Source organism: Ambystoma mexicanum, chromosome 5q (genome assembly GCF_040938575.1).
Source record: "Ambystoma mexicanum isolate Mex_15411 chromosome 5q, UKY_AmexF1_1, whole genome shotgun sequence".
Taxonomy (NCBI): domain Eukaryota; kingdom Metazoa; phylum Chordata; class Amphibia; order Caudata; family Ambystomatidae; genus Ambystoma; species Ambystoma mexicanum.
The window spans coordinates 1,073,739,897-1,073,760,938 of NC_090933.1; the positions used below are offsets into that span (position 1 = coordinate 1,073,739,897).

Below are 21,042 nucleotides of genomic sequence, written 5' to 3' on the forward strand. Positions count from 1 at the left end.
CTGGACTCAAAGGTAAATTTAATTCATACTAATTTTGAAAATATGGTGAGCTGGCAAAAATCTTTCAGCGATTCCGTGGCCCAGAGACAAGTGTCTAATGATAGAGATTCAGCACTTTTGTTAAAACAACTTGCAGAGATACTATCAATGCATAAAAATTTAACTGAACAACTGAATTCGCAGTTGAGTATACATGCAGCCGGCAAGAGCATACAATGCTCTAAGACTGCTGTTCCTTGTGTTGAGGGTATTGTACGCGAGCTACCTCTGGAGGCAGCGGCGATAGCACCCTTGCCTCCTCAATCATCCACTGCAGATGGGTCGGTAGTTGCCTCTGTTGCTGTACCATCTAGGTCAAGAAACGTACAGCCTCTTAAAGAAGCATATACGATTTTTGTGAAAAATACCAAAAACCAAAATCCTGAACACAATGTAAATTTAAAGAGATATAAAAATCAAAAGTCCAAAGGAGTGGTCTCTAGTGGGCAAACAAGACAGTTCTTTAAATCTTTGTCAAAACCAGTGAGATGCTCAACGCTGGCATCTAATGCCATAACTAAAAAATACCTAAATCTGACGCAAGAAAGGAAAAGAACTGCAAAAAATGGAGCTATCAACCCTCAAGATGACCTAACTCATTCTCCATTGGATAAGCTGGTGCAGGTTGTAGAGGATCTGGAAAATAGTCCGGGGAGTGTGCCGTCAGAGATTCAACCTGCTCCCACACACCTAACCAATCTAGTGAACAACGATGAAAAATCCGAACCCACATTTAATAGACAAGAACTCAGAAAAGCTGTGGATGATTACATGAGTCATTTTCATCCAGCCCCGACTGTGATCCTTCCGCTAACTCAATTGACCTCTGCAACTGCAAAAAAGCCAGGGCCGGGAAATGAAATAAATGTAAATTCTGCAAGGCTCCCAATTATTCCTGAAGCAAAGGTTACAAAAAAGAACTGGCCAAAAAACCAACGCTGCCTGATACTCAGGATAATTTGCAAAATAACATTCAAAGCACAATTAAAGATTGCTTAGTAGCTCTAACTTCGGAACAGAAGATACTTAAATCTTCCATGAAATCCCTTATTAGTAAGAAATCTGACTCTGCAACTGCCCTCGATGAGAGAGTGAATTCCGAGAATGTTACATTTAAATCTCCAGTAGAAGAAAAGAACTGTAATTTGCATGCAGAAACAAACTGCAAAAAAAAAGAGGCAAGCCCCAAAGTGAGCTCTAAGAACAAAAAGCCTCCTCAAATGTACTCATTATTTCTTAGCTGTCGTGGTGGTTCATTTCCATCTTACACCAAGAATAGAATGAGTATTATGCAGATATTCTCTAATATTCCAACTCTGGAGGATCTTTCTACAGGAGATATTGAGCAGGTAGAATTTCCTGATGACAATGACCCAACTGTATCCTGTCTCTCATTATTCTCAACACCATTTGGTCCGCAAGATCTGCTTTCTATGATTTGGGATTTAAACTAATTCCGAGGTTTCACAACAGTCTGGAAGACAAGGGCATAATAGTGATTGCCCCTCGGCTCAAGGTTGTTGTTGTAAGAAATCCTAACTAGAAGCTGGTGAACCCTGCCCTTTGATTCATAAAATAGCAATTGTGAGCTGGAATACCAGAGGACATAAGCACCTACTGAACAATTCCAACTGCTCTCTAAAAGATTATGATCTAGTGATTTTGCAGGAAACCTGGTTAACTGCCCCACTATCGTGGGACAATAATTATGTTCATTTAGTCCCTGCTGTAAAAGGTCAAAAAGGAAGACCAATGTGCCTTGTAACTATCTCTAATAGAACTACTACAAACAATATAGCAGACTGGCCCTCTCCGAATTCTTTTTTACAATGCTCGATAATAATGATCCAAAAGTTGAAATTTGAAATTGTTAACATATACTGGAATCCGATGGCAATCCTAATTTCTACCTTTTTCAAAGATCTCAATGCACTTATGGAAAAAATGGATTACTACTCCTAACATTGCACATGTCATTCTAGCCAGTGACTTAAATATTCATCTTCTAGCACCGGTTAAAAAGAGAAATTCGGAACGGGTCACTCAGTGGCTTAAGTTTGTACAGACATGGGACTTAATGCTAAATGGAGCAGTGGAGACTGATAATCCGCCCTCTCATACTTGGACAAGTGGATCCCAAAAAGCAATTATCGACTATGTGTATGTGGATAGATTATTTGTTAAAATCTGCAAGTTCAGTTTACTGCCAACTGTATCTAGTGATCATTTGATGTTGACGGCCGAAATTTTGATTCACTCTCAAGACAAAGCTCGGTCCCAACAACAACAGCTGAGAAATTTGATCATAAATCCTCAACAGAACAGATTACAGTGGACTAGTCCTGCGCTAGAAGCATTTGCTTGCAGTTTTGCAGAAGACCACTAACTTTTAGAGAGAGGTCTTGATCCACCTGAATACTATGACAAAATGCATTTATTTCCATCTTCTTCTGTATCTGGTGTCAAGAGATTCAATAATCCTTGTGCCCACATATTTGATCAATCTGTTAGACTGAGGAAGATGCTATTTCAGAAACAAGAAAGACAGATACTATCTCTTCCGGTGCAATATCGTGAGTTATCTGTACGTAAATTAAAGACAAATTATAAAAATTGGATCCGAGCTCATAAGGCAGTAATGCACCAAAATGATGGCGAACGGTGGTTACAGGTGATTAAGACCAAAAATACCTCGCGTATCTGGAAGCTGATAAATGCTGGCTCAGCACGTCCACAGCTGATATCTAAGCTTAACGGTGTTTCTGAAAAAAGGTAACTATTTTACAAACATTTATGATCTCCCACAAAATAGCATTTCACAATTGTCCTATGATCTTGCTAATACTCCTTTCTCTATCAAATTCGATCAAGAAGATGTGTTATTCTATATAAATAAGGCCAGCTTTTCAAGAGCACCTGGCCCAGACAGCTTATCAAATGTTGTCCTAAAACAGAATCCTGTGTTATGGGCATCTATTTTATATGCTGTCTTTCAAGCCATACAAATAAAACAAACCATTCCGCCATCATGGTGTAAAGCTATAACAGTGCCAATATACAAAAAAGGTGACCGAAGAAATCCTGCAAGCTACCGACCGATAGCTCTCCTTGATGCCCCTGGGAAGATCTATAGTAGAATTGTTTGAGACCTTAACATCTGGGCTTCTAATGAGAATCGTTGTGATCCTTTCCAAACTGGATTTGTTGCAGGTCTTGGCACTGCTATCAATATTACGACACTTAATGCAATCAAAGAACTTTACGCGACAAGAAATCAACCTCTCTATCTAGCTTACATAGACTTTCGAGCTGCATTTGACTCTGTAGATCGTCATTTACTTATTGAAAAGCTAATAAGATTTGGCTGTCCTCTGTCACTCGTAGCGATAATATACCTGCTCCATTCAAACACCTCAATGCAGGTCAAAATGAATCTGGACGGGTTATCTGAAGTAATTCACACCAAACGCGGCCTGAAACAAGGTTGCATACTTGCTTCTACATTATTTAATTTGTTCATATTTGATTTGGGAATTGAATTTATGGAAGTAACGAATGATGCGCCAAAACTTGGAAACCAGGCTATTGCATGGCTTCTTTATGCAGACAACCTGGTCCTCATGTCGCAGACGCCAAGTGGCCTGCAGAACATGCTTAACAAATTGGACCGACCAGTATGTCGTCAAAAATAACCTAACTTTAAATTTGGAGAAAACTCAAGTTATGGAGATGGGGAGAAATAAAATGAGGCAAATGAAACATTATGACTGGCTTTTGAAAAATCAGAAATTGGTCCTAGTTAATGAATACAAATATCTTGGTGTCATATTTAGTAACTCCACCACAAATAAGCCACAGCAAAACAACCTAAATGGTAAATTGACTACCCTAATCTCGCAAGCCAAGATCCTCCAATATAAGTATGGTAAATTCTCATGTGCACACATTCTTATATTTTACCAGCAAAAAGTAATCCCAATCATCACATATGGGGCGGAGGCCTGGCTTCCACCAAATCTTTGCTATTGGAACAAAATTGAAGCAAGGTTTTGGAAAAAAGTCTTGAATCTCCCCAACTCGGCTCCAACTGCTCTTCTTCGTTTTGAGCTAGGTACTTTATACATATGCAAGTATCATGGAAGAGATGTTGTCTATTTCGAAAATGTGTAATGGGTTTAGCTAATAATAATCTGCTTACAGTATTGGCAAACTATTTAATGCGATCCGAGCATCCATTCCCATCTAAATGGAGAGCTGCTGTCTTATCAGATATGTCTGAAGCAAACATTTCGTTAGATCTCTTGCTTAGCAATCCAAGTAAAGCTAAACTTAAATTATACCAATTGGATTGGCATCTTACTGAACAGAGTTGTTTACAATTGAAAGATTTTGATAGAGCACTCTTTGGACATAAAAAATTTCGACAAGCAGTTGATTATTTATTGAAATGCCCTTCATTCAATCTAAGAAATCAGATACTAAGGTTTTGTGTGAATTTATGGCCTACAAACCAAATCTTATTGAGAAGAGGTCTCATTCAAGTGCAAACATCGTATTGCCGTTTTTATAAAGTTGCGAAAACCAAAGAAACACTAAAGCATATATTAATTGAGTGTGTTGCTCTGGAAAAACAAAGAGAAGATATCATCAATAAATTAACACGATCACATCACATAATGTGCTCAAATGATGAATTTTGGCATGAGCTATTTGCCACACCTAAAATATCACTAGGAATAGCTACTATTCAATTTTTAAACACAGTACTGTACACAATGTGCCCTGACAATTAGGTTGTTTGGTTGCTGTTGTAGTAATTTTTTTTGTTGAAATTTTTAGATATTTTAAGTATTGAATGTTGCAAGGAAGTTGTGTGTGGCTCCTAACAAACGGAATGATTCAGTCAAATAACTCAGACAATGTCATTGTAACATATTTCATTTTTTTTTCTTTCTTTAGTCTGCTGATCTATATATGTAATAATGCTATGACTTGATGCTTAAATATATCTTTTTTCTTCTGTATCATCATATTTGTTTTGAAAGGTTAATTAACCAACCAAAATAAAACATTTAAAAATTAAAAATTGCTTCAAAACAAGAATTCCATTTTAAAACAAGGTATGAGCATGACTAACTTTGAAAGTTGGCAAAGGGGTCATGATGGAAAGAGGTCTAAAAAATATTGAATATGGAACATGAGCCAAAGTAGGACACAGTTATATTGAGAACATTCCTGTTCTGAAGACAAATCTACTGCGAAATCCCCTTTCTATAATGAGCATCATATTGCTAAATAAAAGCCCAAAGGCTCACTGCAGCCATTGTAACAATCCATATGTAGACTGGAACATAGAAATTGCTTCTATACATGAGGGCTGGTAAAGGAAAGATCAAGTGGAATCCTTTGAGAAGGGTCATGGAGATTGCTAATAACCTTAGTTACCTCTGGACCTTTAACTAGGTCCATGGGCTATTACCGCCTGGGAAAGCCTGCAGGGTCAGGTACAGTTGTTTGCTTAGCAATGTCTGGGTTTGCTTCTGTTTCCGTGCAGAGGGGACCTGGCCTAGCAGTTTGGGCTGGGCTGCTACCATTGGTGGCAGTACCTGACTGATTTGCATATGGCTGGACCCCTTTTGTAATGGTGCAGACGGGCTAAAAAACGATGTTGTGGAAGGTTGCACAGAGCAATGCCAGTGGTACAGATTCATTCAAAACCTTCCACCTATCACTTTTGTGGTCATAGCAATATAGCCGCTGTGCTTCTGAGATTTGTAGGGGAAAAAGCTTCCTTCATCTTCTTAGCTAAGAACATGCTCAACTAAAGAACCAGACCTCAGGCTGATGGCCTACAATGTTGCAAGGGCCTTCCTTCATGAGGGCTTAGAGCAGATACCAACCATGTAGACCTGCCGCCACTCCCAGGTCACATTTATTCTTGATGAACATTAACTTGCTTTAAATATTTGATCTGAACAAATCTGTACTTTTTAGAGTTAGTTGACATTCAATCGAGGGGCAAAGTCTTGCCTGGTCACTCTTTATTGTAGATTTTTTTATTTATTGCCTGGAAAAAGGAAAGGACTTTTTTTCTTCCTCGCCTCGGGAAATTACTTGTGCCATTTTTAGTAACTGTAATTGAATGTATTTGCATTACATGTAATATTGCATCTGTTAAGTAGGTGTGATTCCGCCACACCCATGTGGCAATATGGTAGTGCAGGCTGTGCAGTCGGGTGTCTTACTTTCTCCTGTCAGCTTCACTATGCCCTCTGCTCTCATGCCCCCGAGTCCCCCTCTCTGACAACTGTTCAGCGCATGGAGAGGGGTATTTGAGCATTTTCCGCCAGCCAGCTTGGCAGCCCTAGCTCTACCTTGGAGCTGCAGATACAACAGGAGTGGTGGCAGAGAACTTGATGTAAAACATCAGGGGTGCACTATCCCCCATATCATAGTAAGTCAAAACACTGTAAACTACATAGGCCTTAACTCCTGAAGCAAAATACGGGTACTTTACATCTGCCAACTGCCCATATCTATTCCCCACTATCATAAATTTTATATATAACTGAGACAGTGCCTCCATCCATATCTAGTTTTTGCCTGGCAAATGTTGAAATTCTCTGTTTGTGATTGCATACAGAATATAAATACTTGCACGGTTAACATACACTGCAAGTCCAGACATTGCTCAGATGTAACAGTTGTATTCCTTTATTCATGGAGTTGTAAATAAATAAACTTGGCATATGTTAGGACATTATTGATATAGGTTTTTCTTTCTTTAGCAATCTAGCTGCTAACCTATTTATAGGTCACAAGGATGATCCCTGTTCCAGGAACCTATAACATCTTGTTTTATGATGCTGGGTAATTTCTACAACCTCCTGTGTTATCTGAACAAATATAAGGCCCTTGTCTAGCCCCCTTTGTTAGCATCTTCTTTTACCCTTTGTTTAGTCCGATTAGAGCAGGGGCCTGCAGCCTGTGGCTCTCCAGATCTTTCCATATGCTGACTAGGGTAGATGGAAGCTGTAGTCCAAAACATCTGGAGAGCCAAATGTTGCAGACCCCTTTTATTAGAGTAACTTTTCTTGTATCAAATCCAGAGCAACTAACATAGAAAGACTTTCAGGTATCCATCAGATTGGGTTAAATTACACACTAAGCACACATTATGACCCTGTTCTTGGACCCAGCCCGAGCTTGATTCCCTAAAGGCCCTGGCCGAGCCTACTTGACTGAACTTTACTAGACTGTACCAACCTTCGCCTTGTCAAAGGATCTTTTCCTCTTGGTCCATTGTCTTTAGTCCTCTAGGTTGTTTTTGACCCAAGCTCCACAGGCTCAGTACCATGCGACTGGCAACGTTAGGACACATCTATGCACCATCTAAAGCATAAGGGGTCATAAATAATGGACACAATGATATTTTTGCATCGTATGTGGAAGTTATATTTGTGGAATGCTACGAACTAGCTGTTAATTTCCCAGTGGTAGCTCCTGGTCACTGGTTAATGCTGGATACCCAGGGGCTGCTTATAATTTCGAGTCCTGGTTCAAAACCCAGAGTACAGCGAATCTGTCCTTGAAAATACCAGAACTATAGACCAGGCTAGATCCAGGTTCGAAGGTGCTTTCAACCACGACTCTCCTCCCAAGCCCATCCCTTACCCCCCAACATTTGCAGTTACAAAGCAGTTTTGCAATCTTTACTTTTGTCCATCATTTCCATCTCTCATTCACCCCCTATCTACGTGACACACCTGCAGCTCAGCAATCTACCTCTGCTTTTTTCCAGCACAACGGTTCCTCAACTTGCTGCACTAATTCTGTAAATGTAGCTGCTTTTATCTGTCCTCCTTATGCTTGCAACATGCAGTGCTAATTTATATTCTGTGACACAATACCTAGGCACTCCTTACTCCAACCTTTCTAGAAAAATGTGCCTCACACACAACACCTACCAGTCATAGTGTCTGTCTCACTGCAATCTTTCCAGTTATGACACACGGTTAACATTCACATCATCCTCCCACCTTCACACCAACCACTACAGTTTCTCTATTTTATAACATACTTATAACATTCACTTTCATTCAAGGTCACTGAACCTTCTAAACCAGTTGTGGTTCTATAGTAGATACTTAGCACTGCTACCAGCTATAGAGGTAAACCACAAAATGTACCCAGCAAATTATGTCAACAGACACACAAATCTGGACTGTTTGAAGCAAGTTTCATGCATTGGGGAAAACAATGAGACGTCCACAGGAGTACAGTGGTCCTATGTAATTTCTACTACTAGGACAGCATGCATGAAAGGTTTCTGACATGGTATGGGTTAATCAACAGATGGCATTGAAAAATGTTCCATTTGGCCTGTTTCTGATTAAATTTATATTATGCCTTTTGTTGTGTCTATCCCATAGACAAATAACACATGAAATCCAAGCTGAGACTTTGAGACGTAAAGTGGAAGATGAGGCTTGGTATCAGCAACAAGAACTTCTGAAGGGAGCAGAAGACCAAAGGCGAAAAATTGTTCTGGAGGAAGAACAGAAGCTTGCTGATCAAAGACAGAGGTAATTCCCAATTTCCAATTGTGTAGGTACTGCATTGTCTACCCCACCACATTGGTTCACACATGAAACAACAATGCCCTTTATCTTGCTTTTGGCAATGTTTTCCAATTTTGTGTTGAAACATCCATCCTCGTCAGGTAGACATGATTCGTAGTTTGAGTAGGTCACTTGAATTGATTGCTTTTTTGGGCAAATTTGCCTATGCAAATGCATCTTAAAAACACAGAGTTCCGGTTCATACAGGGAGGGCCATACCTGCTTTATAATGTCCTCTGATGTGTTCACAGCCACGCACATCTCAAGATTGGAAATATGGCAGTGTAACAATTGTTGTCTTGGTTCACATTTCTGATCATATTCCAGAAGTGCCTTGCTTGCAGTTTGTCACCTGTGAAAGCTCTGGCAACATGAGACATATAGCAGCAGCACACATTTATGAAAATGTGGAATCCTGGTTGAAGTTACTTTGGATGGTCTTCCAAGATTTACCCACTGATGATGCCCAAGAAGCTGAAGCATGTTTTGTGGAAATACACCTATATATGACAATCTAATATAGATTGTGTGGCATACGTTAAATGCCATATCTTCCTAAATCACATGCCAGGAGGAAACAGGGGAAACGGCAGATTATACATTGGTTTACATTGGTCACATGGTTGTACTAAAGCTGAAGTCAGCAAAAATGTGGATCGTGCCTTCCAAAACCTGCATTCTCCTTAGTACCTACCAGTACCATGCATTTCTGAAAAATTATCTGGACAGTTGTGTGGACAGTTCTACAAATATTCCAATCCAGAATTCCCTGAACTTTCCTCTTATTTTGCAAAATAAATCTAATCTTCTCCTGACTGAAATACAGTGAAATCCTTGATTTATGAAGACAGTCCAATGTTCTCACCTTTACCTAATTTAGTTGAGAAGGTTTCAACACATTGGATTTAGCTTAGGCAAAGTGTTGTGGAAAGTAAACTTGCAACCAGGTATATAGAGAACATTTTAAATGTTAATGTAACATACCCACAATTCTCATTTTCATGGTGGGTAGCCTTTTTTGTAAATGCTTATGGCTACAAGAGGCATATCAACAAGTGTTACTAGGGACCAATGTAAGGAATCGGTAGAATGTAACATTGTAGACATGATGGCAATTCCTCTGATAAATTAGTCTTGTGTAAGAATCAAGATGGATAAACCTTAGTATTTCCACAAGATTTGGTTGTGATTTAGTTAGTCTTAAATGCATGGCTGACTTGTCTTAAGAAGACGACTCAAAGCATGGGCTTTAAGGTTTAGTTATAATAAGCATAAGTGACGAGGTGAGTCTTCAAATTTCTTTGCCGGCGTTTGGGCAGGGTTCCGTGTTGATGTAGCAATCTTTCACCAAATCTGGTTTATTGTTTTTTGTGGATGGCAAGTAGGTTGTGGGAGGATGATCTTCGATTTTCTGGATAGTATGTAGGGTTGGGAGAGCTTGAGGAGGTAGACTAGTGCCCAGCTGTGCAGGGATTTGTGGTTTCCACACGTTGCTGATAGTAGGTACCCAGATTAATCTAGCATTCCAACATAACACGGGGCACACAACTCAATCATTGTCAGGAACTCATTCTCTCACATACGGTTGCCCAGCCCTTCAAACTCATGGAAAGCTATGGTGCACGAAAGACATGTTAAGATAGCCTCCACTGTGCCAATAAGACAACTCCCAAGATGTTCGCAGTTGGGGTCAAGACATGGCAAGTATGATATGATATATGATATGATATGATATGGTATTTGTAACGCGCCTATACACAAGTGTTTCAAGGCGCGACGAGGCGGGGGGGGGGGGAAACAAGGGAAAGACAGACAAACGATCCTACTAGGCCAGGTGTCATTCAGATCGCGCAAGTGCCGAGGTAAGGGGAAAAAGGAGAAAGTGCAAGGGGAGGAGGTGGGGGGGAAAGTGCAGTACAAGGTAAGTAGCGTAAAATAAATAATGAATAAAAAGGGCCAGCTGGTGGCAAGTGCGAGGTAAGTGCATAGCAAGTGCTGGGAAGGGGGCTGTAGGGATACAGTGACAGTCCCACGGTGCAGGGGGGGCCAAGGGAGGCAGTGCAGGTGGAGAGTGGCTGGGCCCTGGACCGAGGTCGCTGAGAGTGGCCCAGATGCAGGTTAAGTGCAGAATTCAGTGGGAAGTTAAGCAGGTTTAGCAGGGGAGAGGGAGAGAGAAGGCAGAAGCGAAGAGGAAGGTTTTGAGGTGCTTCCGGAACCGGAGATGGTTCTCCTCAAGTTTCAGGGAGGCAGGAAGGCTGTTCCAGAGGGAGGCCCCTGCTGCGGAGAGAGATCTACCCCCAGCTCGTTGCTTCGAGAAGCGGCTGACCATGAGGGAGTTGGAGACGGATGAGCGAAGTGCTCGTGAAGGAAGATATTTAGGAAGAGAGAGTTGAAGGTATTTAGGCCCCAGGCCCCAGAAGGCCTTGTGGACAATGCAGAGGGTTTTGAACTTAATCCTCGCAGCCACTGGGAGCCAGTGAAGAGATTTCAGTCCAGGAGAGATACGGTCCCTGGGCTTGAGGCCAAGGACAAGTCTCGCAGTTCTGTTCTGGATAAGTTGCAGAGGGCGGAGAGTGGAGGCAGGCAGATTTAGATAGAGGCTGTTACAGTAGTCCAGCCTTGAGAGAACCAGGGCTCGGGAGACAGTGAGCTTCTGGGGGAAGGAGAGGAAGGGAAGAATACCTCTGAGGAGGTGCAGTTGGTAGTGAGACTTCTTAGAGACGTCAGATATATGAGGAGAGAAGGAGAGTGTGGAGTCGAAGATGACCCCGAGGTTTTTAGCCTTGCAGGTAGGGGTACCAGTAACTGTGCGGTGCTGAATGGTTCCAGGCTTTTAAAACCTCAACCAATAGGGGGGCAGTGCTTTGCGATTTTTGCAAGTCAGGTTATGCTTGCCATTACGCTTACCATGTTATTGAAGTGCCGTGCCCATGCCTGCAGAATCGGCTTTCAGAGATTAGCACCTGTGGGCAAAAGCCAGAAGATTACAGGAAAACAGCCAGCGTTATTTCCGTTTTGTGAAATTCTTATTGTGAAGACTAAGACAGGTTCTCATGGTGCGTTGTTGCCGGTATTAACAAATGAGGAGAAAACGTTCATTTGTACTCGTTCATGCGAGAGTCGCATGCAGTGGCGTGTTTGCCAGAGGAAGTTTTCTCGCGCACTGAGTTGTTTTGCCGGCGTTCACGAGGTTCCTCCGAAGCCGTACCCCAGTTACATTGTTTAAAGTCTTCCGTGCAGCTGTTCACGGCTTGCCAATTAACAGTGCTTGCACGTTCGTCATTACTTACCTTGTTCGCCGAGAATCATTAATTAAGAGGACTGCAAGCTTTTTTGTTGGTACCTGTAACAAGAAAGATGGGGACACGTTTACGATTATTATTCATTTGATAGCATGCCTTTTTTGTTGTTACCGGTAAGAAAACAGATAAGGATAAGGACAAGGTCATGTTTCTTTTCTTTTTCTACGTCCTTCCTCTAAGACATTCAAAAACCATTACATGAACACTTCCATGGTGAAAGGCAAAGACATTCTTTTTTTTCTGTTAAGCAAATGAATCGCAGGAAACAAAGCTATGCATTTCTAAGTGGTTTCATTTACAAACAGATGGATTAATACAGATACAGACTACTATGGACTGCAAGTGTTTGTTACCTGGAGAAAGGAAGATTTAGTTATTGGATTTTGAGCACAGTTTTACCTCACACTTCCCGAGAACTGCATTACAGCCAACTACACCAGCACAAACATCTCAAGAATATTAGTTTAGTAAGCACTGCTTGTATACTTATGCTACAAGGGTTTCACGGCATTCAGAATAAATGTGTTCCTGACCCACAGGGCCCTAAAATATTATTATTCGATTTGTCCACAGGGGGATTTATCAATTTATCATTTTCAATAGCACAGAACAACACCCGATTTCGTTGCAGTTCCTATCCCATGACTTTGCTTCTTTAAGAGGTTTGGGTATATTTCCTCGGTTTCATGTCGTCAAGCATCGCCAGGCACGCTGGGTATTTGCGCGTCCCTGAAAGACACTGGGTAAGCAGTAGAATCATAGACATTGACCCATGTTCCACAGTGATCATACAACAGCTACCTAAATGGCTCCAAGAGAGAAATACTGATCCTGGGGCAAGTCGATATTACACCTCACTTTCTCAGGCCTGTTTCAATGTGGCCCCTCCAAATTCACAGTCCATCACTGCTTTATTTTGCCATAACCATAAGCTCACAAGCAAAGAAAGCATAATATAAAGCAATTCATAAAATATGATTTACATTAGTGAAAACATATATAAACCACTGCTTTGGTTCAAAGACAATCTAAACATATAAATAGATAATGGAAACAATTGCAAGTACACGTATTTATACTAATGCATTCATCTAAAAAGCCCTGATACAATTTAAGAAAATCATGAGCTCTACCTAAATAAAGTCACATTTTGTTTTCTTATATTTAGTTTATAAATGTATAGTAACTACAGGAGTGCCAAACGTATTGAGCTTTGAACATGGAGACCTATGTTTTAATTCCAGCTTTGACTTTGGACCATAATTGTGTGAATCTGAGTTGTTGAATCTAATATACCGTACATGAGCCGTTTTCATGGCTTCTTAGTTGCAGGTCCTAAGCTTAAGAGACAATGTTTTCAGTGCTAACCTAACAGCAAGCAATGGATTGAATTTGATTTGGTTTGGGTGGGGGGTTAGGAGGAGTAAGCCAAAAGAGCAAAGTAGTTATTGCTGAAATGTTGATGCAAATAAATTGGGAAAAATAGCGCTCTGTGCATAGTTAAGCTTTGTGGGGTTTTTAGGAGCAGTGTCCAGGTGCATCCAGCCGTGAGCATGTTTGGAATCAAGTGCAGGTTTATGTGGCAGTGCTGTTGGGTAAATGTATTCATTCACTTTAAGTTGTGGTGAAGCCTTTTTGGCATGGAGCATGGTTGATATGTGGTGCTCCTTATGTTTTAGACTACAACTTCCACAATCCTTCACCTTTTGGCTATGCTGTTTAGGGATCATGGGAAGTCAAAAACATCTGGAGTGTCACATAATGAGTAATCATGGCATAGTATTTTGGTGGTATGAAAGGAGGTTGTGTCAGTAAAGATGGGCGGCTGTATATTTACTTGGTATCTGCTTTGTGTGAGGGTTCTCAATCTATCTGGACAGACAGTGCATAATAAATGCCATTAAAACTGTGTCAATGATAAACGTGTGTCCTGGTTACACTCTACAAATGGGCATTAACAAATCTGCAGAATATAGTGGAATATCCTTTACTGATTCATTTTATGATTATATGTTTTTATAGCACAAACCTATTGGAGCAACAAAGCACTGTATAGGTCATAGAGCAAAACATTGATAGCCTGTCAACACGTTAATTTGCGATTGCGATGTGTGTGCTTGCAATGTAGTGTATAGTTGTCTTTCAGTTGCTAGTGCATGGGGCATGTCAATTCACAATGTATCATCACCCAATGGAAGTCTGAGTAGTGATACGGTTGAAATATCTGAGGTGTCGGTGGGTCTTCAGAAGAAAGGCACCGGACAGTTGACTAAAAATTAAAGACTGAGTTTGCACCCTGGCGTAGTTACCAGACCTTTTGTGACACATCGTAATGACATATAATAGGCGAACCCATCACATAAAATGGGCCAACCCATCACATAAAATGGGCCAACCCATCACATAAAATACGCTAACAAGACACAACAAGGTGGCAAAAGACATGACAGTGCATCAACACGGTACAACACTACTCCCCACACGGATACTGTACTATTATGGCTTTCATGCTCTGCCAGGAGGGTGAACATGGCCTTTAACGGCCCGCCAGCCTGGGCAAAGGCAAGCCTGAGTGAAGGGAGGTCCTCAGCTCAGGCCGTGAATTTTTAATCGGGAGATGCACGCTGCTAGTGCTGCTGATCTCCCGATGAAAAATAGAAGAAAAAATAAATAAACTGCCCACCGCCATATGGAAAAGGGAACAAGTCCATTCTCCATGTCTATAACGCGGCCAGACAGGAGGTGCACGGGACCAGAGCCCAATGCTTCTGTCCCAAAAGGTAAGTGGGGGGGGCAACAGGGAGAGGCCCCCTGTTGCCTCCCCACAATGAAAAAAGAAAAAAAAGCGCCACCCTGGGAAGGGCCGGGCCTCAGGTGGTTGGGACAGCGGGTGGGGATTGTGTATTCTCGCCTGCTGTTCCAGCCACCTGATTGGCCGAGCGCCCTTCCCCGGCTGCAAATAATCTTTCTTTCGCCTTTTCTCTCTTTGTCGCTCCATCTCGCTATCTCGACCATATGGTGCATTGTGCAACAAGGATATTTAGATAAGAGACTGTGGGCACCTCACATTACTCTAGTACAGTACAAGGGTTCTGTGAAGCATGAACATTTTGTTCTAATGGATTGTGTCCTCCCTCGGATTCCTCTTCTTTGATATACCAATATCCTCCTTGCAGATTCGTAAAGCTTTTTTGTCAGAAGTGGGTGCTGTGCATCATCGAGTCGAAGTCCCTCGGAGGCTTCCGTCCCTGCACTCAAACAAGATGTTGACATTGGTATAAACAGCATGCACCACACCTGTGTCCCCTGGTCTGTTGTTTCCACATGCACTGCACGCTTTGAACGGTTCAATTTGCCTCAGCGAATTTCTGTTGTGTAGTTCATGATTTTGGAGTATTTCTACTCCAAAGATTTGTTTTAATGGAGTGTGCGGACAGTGATTCAAAGATGTCGATCACAGATCCGCACAGAATATGCCGGTGGTGTCTTGGCGAGGATAGTAAGGTCAAGGATTGCGGGTCGTGTCAGTCTTTGACTAGCAAGACCTTGAAGAAGAGGACGGCTAAGATCTCCTTAGATCGGGCAGTGTCTAAATCCCTAATGTCCATTCCTTCAAAGAGGTTGTCAGACAATAGAGGTCTGTAGGACAATCTCCTCAGAAATCAAAATTGCTCTCAAAAACCCTGAAAGCGCTCAACATCTAGGAGCGATTCGCAGCACTCTTCAGCCTCATCTTTTTGATGTAAATCTTAGAAGAGACGCTATTGTTCATCATCCTCTGATTCCTCGCTCGACAGAAAGAAGTTGTGTTTCCCACATAAATCCGCTTCTAAAGCAGATTGGGAAGAATTCTGACTTGAGATGGAGGTGTTTTCGAAGGCGGCCCCTCCCAGTTCCGCGAAAGAGCCAAAGAAGACTACCGGCCCTGCCGTGCCACATAAGGTCAAATAGGAGTTGTTTAAGGCTAAATCTGATGCACCCTAGAGCCTGGGTCGAAAGCCGGAGAATGTTTCTCGAGTGGTGTCAAAGGCGCCATCGACACAAGACACACCGAAGCCGCTAGCTCCTTCATCCTCGTTATCAAAGGACTCCATGTCAAAACCTTCCACATTGATATCATCAATGTCATCCTCTGAGCCATCAAAGGGTTTTAAGCCCTTATCTAAAAAAGTATTTTTTAAGTATATGTGGTCAATTTTTGAGGAGGAGGAACATGATGATGATCCACCCTTTCGATTCCAACCTTTTGGTACGCCCAATGTCCTGGTGAAACTAATTTCTGTGGACTCCAGACTACAGGATCTAACTATGTGCCTGGAAGAGGCCAGTGGACTAGATATTTCTCCTGAAGTCGACTTTGCCACTGCAGACACAGCTGGCCACCTTAGTGGGGCATATAGGTCTGTTATAAATAAGGCAAACAACCACTTGGGTTGGGGTTGTCCTGACAAGATTATGGAATGGAATGACCTTAGACAAAGGACCCCTAAAGAACGAGTGTTGCCATTTCATTCTCCCTTAAAGAATAACATTTTTGAAAATTGGCAGAAACCAGCCACCACTCCTGCAGTCAGCAAGGAGCTGGTAAGAAAGTACAAACATTCTTCCATTGATCCAGAATTCCTTTCAAAACACCCTACTCCGGAAAGGTTGGTAGAACAAGCAGCTACCTCTACTTCGAAATCCGCTTCCTACCCTACAATCCCTCCTGACTGGAATGGTAAAAAGTATGATGTAATGGGGAAGAGGGTGTTTTCAGGTGGGAGTATGGCTCTGAAAGCCATTCACGTTTCTTTTGCATTGGCTAAGTATACCTACACTTTATGGGATGTTATCGACAATGCAGCTAAAGATGTCCCTGAAAGGGAAAAAAGAGAAGGTTTCCCTAAAATTATTCAAGATGGCAAGGAGACGGCATGCCAGTCTCTCCAATCAGGACTGGATGAGTCAGATTGTGTTGGACAGTCCATGGCTGCTAGCACAGTGGCAAGGAAGTTTGCGTGGCTCCGTAAATCTTGAGGTTTCGCTCCTGATGTGCATCCAGGTATTGGCCATGCCCTTAGAGGGGTCACACCTTTTTGGTATTAAAGCTATTACAGGCTTCCAAGGTGGCTGCACAATCTTTGGGGGCAGCTATTCTCCAGCCCTAGCAGCAGCAGTTGTCTTTTCACAGTTGGAGAGGGCATTCCTTTTTTTTTCCATTCTTCATTTGGTAAGAGAAGCAGGGAACAAATTGCCCAAAGGGGTCAAAGAAGGTTTCCACGTGGGGCGCGAGGTCCTGGACGATGAGGAGCCCAAACAGCTGCTGCCTCTTTACCCTGTGCCACAGCCACTACTCCAAAACCGCTTTGGGAACTTGACTCGCATGTCTCCTTTGGGGGAGGCAGGTTAACCCAGCATCTCGAAGAATGGCAAAACATTACTTCAGTCGCGTGGGCTCTGCAGACAGTAGCTCAAGGGTACAGTCTTCCATTCCTAAAAAGGCCTCCAAATCGTCCCCCAAGCAAGCAGTCTCTTGGGTAACCAGACCCGCTCCTTTTGCAGGAGATTCCTTCCCTGCTGGAGAAGGGTGCCATGGAAAGGGTACCTGTAGTGGAGCAATACCAACATTGCTACTCCACATATTTTCTGGTTACCAAAAAGACTGGGGTGTGCAACCCATCTTGGATCTGTGATGCTTCAACAAGTTCCTCAGAAAGGACAGATTCAAGATGATCACTCTTTCACAGATCCTCCAGACACTGCAACTCCAGGATTGGATGGTGTTGCTCAACCTTCAGGATGCTTACTTTCATGTGCCTATACATCCCAAGCACAGGAAGTACCTGAGGTTCGCCATTGGCGGCTCTCACTTTCAGTTTCGAGTACTGCCTTTCGGGCTGACCCCCCCCCCCCCCGAGAGTTTTCAAGTTGATGGCAGTGGTGGCAGCAAATCTAAGGAGATGAGGGATCCTAATCTATCGCTATCTGGACGATTGGCTGATCAGAGCCAGTTCTCCGAAACAGTCTCTGGAACATCTGACCTGCACCTGCCACTCACTCTACAAACTGGGCTTTGCCCTTCATTTCAAGAAGTCCCAGGTGACACCTTCCCAAAAGATGCAATTCATTGGAGCAGTGCTGGATTCTTCCACGGGTAGGCTTCGCGTCCCGAGTTGAGGGCTTAACATATCTTGCAAACATTTAAAAATACCATCAACCGGGTTTCGATTTTCTGAGGTGGCTGGACCTTATGTCATCCTGCATTTTGCTGGTGTCAGAATCCTGCCTTAGGTGACAGTAGTCACATATAGTCACACATCCCTTCCCCTTTTCTCCATCCTTGTGGGCGTCCCCCAACATGGGGATGGTACCAGAACCTTTGGCAGCAAAAAATTGAGCTTCCCCATGAAATTTAGTATAGCTTGCACGAGTGCGGCCTCTATTGTGGGAACGCCCTGCCAAGGCCCCGCACTCCGGCGCCTCAACTCAGTCCCTTTTTCGGCACGGACGGTGTCAGACAGGCAGCCAGTGCAGAGACTTTTTTAGCTTTCCGCTTGCTCCCCATTTTGTTTTTCCAATCTTCTTCTTTAGCTTCTCTTCGGTGCCTCGCTTCACCTAGCGCATATGCGCCGCAGAAGGAATCACGAGCTGTGCCTCATTCGACTGCTCGTTCCTGGCCTCAGACCCCCATGCACTCTGTCTGGAGTGTTTGGGGCCCGACCACGGCTGGGAAGCATGGTCGGCTTGCAGTGCTCTCGGTGACAGGGCTTTGAAGAATTGGTTGTCTCGGTGACAGGGCTTTGAAGAATTGCTTGTCGCGGTGGAGGGAGATCTTCCACACTTCTCCTCTGCTACACCTTGGTCTCTAGGACCTCTCGTCAAGACAAGGTAGGCCCTCTGTTCAGCATGGCTTCACAGGGTGTTGTATATATATTCTATGATGAACACTAGTAGACGGCACTAATTTTCTTGTAGTTTATTTATATTGGAGGTCCCAATCCCTCTGCGAACTATCAGCTTGGCACCTCTCGTTAATATAATCCGATGTTTAAAACCTTTCAGTGTGCCAATGGTGTCGTTGAACATTCTTGGAAAGCTTTTCGCTAAATTCTCATTTGTTTCACAACTATTTTCAGTAATATTTAATATGGGAATACTTTCACCAGGGTGTATCTTGATTTGCAATGACGCTTGTTCCCACCATCCAACTATGGAGAACCCATGTTCTGCTACATATAATTTGCAATAAGTCTCCCTTTCTTTGGAAACCAAGTGGACCCATGTATAACCAATTATGTTAATTGGTGTCTTCCCATACCTGTCGCTCTTACCATTGTCGGCTGTAACTCTTCAATTTTCCCTGCTAGATCTTTTGTGAATGTATCCGTGTCAACCATAGTATATGGAGAGCCCTTGTCCACCATTACTTGTAGGGAAACTCCATTTATTGACATGGTTACCCAAGGGCCCATACACTTTCCAGCTGGTGTAAACGCTAAAATTTGTATTTCGAATGGATTGTGTCCTCCCACGTATTCCTCATCTTGTGATAAATCGTTATCTCCAGCTTCGCTGCTTAGGGTAAAAATAATTCTCGGCAGAGGGCGCTGTGCTCGAGGTCGTGGCGTCGATTGTCCCTCGACGTACTCCGTACTCTGTCGACGTCACCGATGGTATAAGTAGCTCGTGCCCGTTGCTTCAGTTCCGTTTTTCCGATCACTTCGCGATCGAGAACGGCGCGCTTCTATTTTCTGTGAAGAAAATGTCATCATCTTCGACACCCAGAACTTGGTTTAAAAAGTGTGCAGATTGTGGATCTAAGGTGTTGATCACCGATCCCCACCGGATTTGTCTCTGGTGTCTCGGTTCCAGTCACCGAACCGGCGATTGCGGGTCCTGCCAATCGATGACCGAAAAAGCTCTTCGTGAGAGGAGAGGTAAACTGTCGGTGGGGAGGGAGGCCTCAAAAAAGGTTTTGTCAAAAAGACATAAGAAAGCGACTGATTCTAAGGAATCGGATCGCCATAGGCACTCGAAGAGATCGCGATCTAGGAGTCGATTGAGACACTCTTTGTCGTCATCGAAACAAATGAAGAGGAGACATAGATCTCCCTCATTATCTTCTTCTTCAGAGTCGACCAAAGAAATTCGTTGTCCGACTAAATCGGATTCTCCCAGTAAGTGGGAAGAATTCCGCAAAAAAATGATGGAGATTTTCGAGAATGCGGCCTCGACCCCCTCGAAAGAACCTCGAAAAAGCCATACCCCTAAAGTCGCTCAATTGGACGACAAAGGGAAGTCCAAGGCTACTATGCCCAAGACCAGTAGCGTCGAGGAATACAAAAAACCTCGAGTCGACGTAAAACCGTCAAAGAATCTTCGAGAGTCAAGCACCTCTCCAGTGCCGGCCAAGAAACACAAGATGTCGAATACTTCGACAACTTCGTCGACGCCCTCGACGTCGATAATTTCGACGCCAAAGCCAAATGCGTCACCGACGCCATTATCGAAGACACCCTCGAAAACTTCAAGGGATTTGCCATTTCCTTCGAAGCAGATGGAAGAGGAAGAAAGGAGATTCACTCCTTTGCCCAGATCAGACTTTTTCAAATCTATGTCAGCAATCTATAAAGAGTCTGCTTCAGAAGAAGACAAGGTTACTCCTTTGGGAGTTACTTATGGTACAAGACAAGTTCCTGAAGAACTTATTGACCAGGAATCTAGAATGAGAGACCTGAGTGATACTCTACATTCTGCCAGTGGATTTGACACATCCCCAGAATTAGAGTTTGCCAAACCTGATCCTGCAGAGCATGCAGATGCTGGGTACAGGGGTCTTATGACCAGGGTAGTTGAATACATGGGTTGGGGTAATAATTCACCCATTTTTGAACAAGATGATATGACTGATATTATCGTCAAGGGACCTCAGAAAGATCCTGTTCTCCCTTTTCACAGGGCTCTTCAAAGGACTGTGGAGAAAAACTGGGAGAAACCAGAAACTATTGCTGCTGCAGATAGCACTTTTCCAAGAAAATATAGACCAGCTGGAACGGATCCTGAATATTTGAATAAACATCCAACTCCAGAGAGTTTAG

At 42.9% G+C, this 21,042-nt stretch overlaps 1 protein-coding gene across 2 annotated transcripts in view; it reads left to right on the forward strand.

The window, feature by feature from the left end:
• Nucleotides 1-21,042, forward strand: part of TBC1D31 (TBC1 domain family member 31) — a 1,687,314-nt gene that overhangs the window by 1,182,928 nt on the left and 483,344 nt on the right. For both annotated transcript variants that reach the window (XM_069621570.1, XM_069621571.1), the window contains exon 15: nt 8,472-8,624. In XM_069621570.1, coding sequence (XP_069477671.1) covers nt 8,472-8,624 — 153 coding nt within the window. The remainder of the gene's footprint in view (nt 1-8,471; nt 8,625-21,042) is intronic.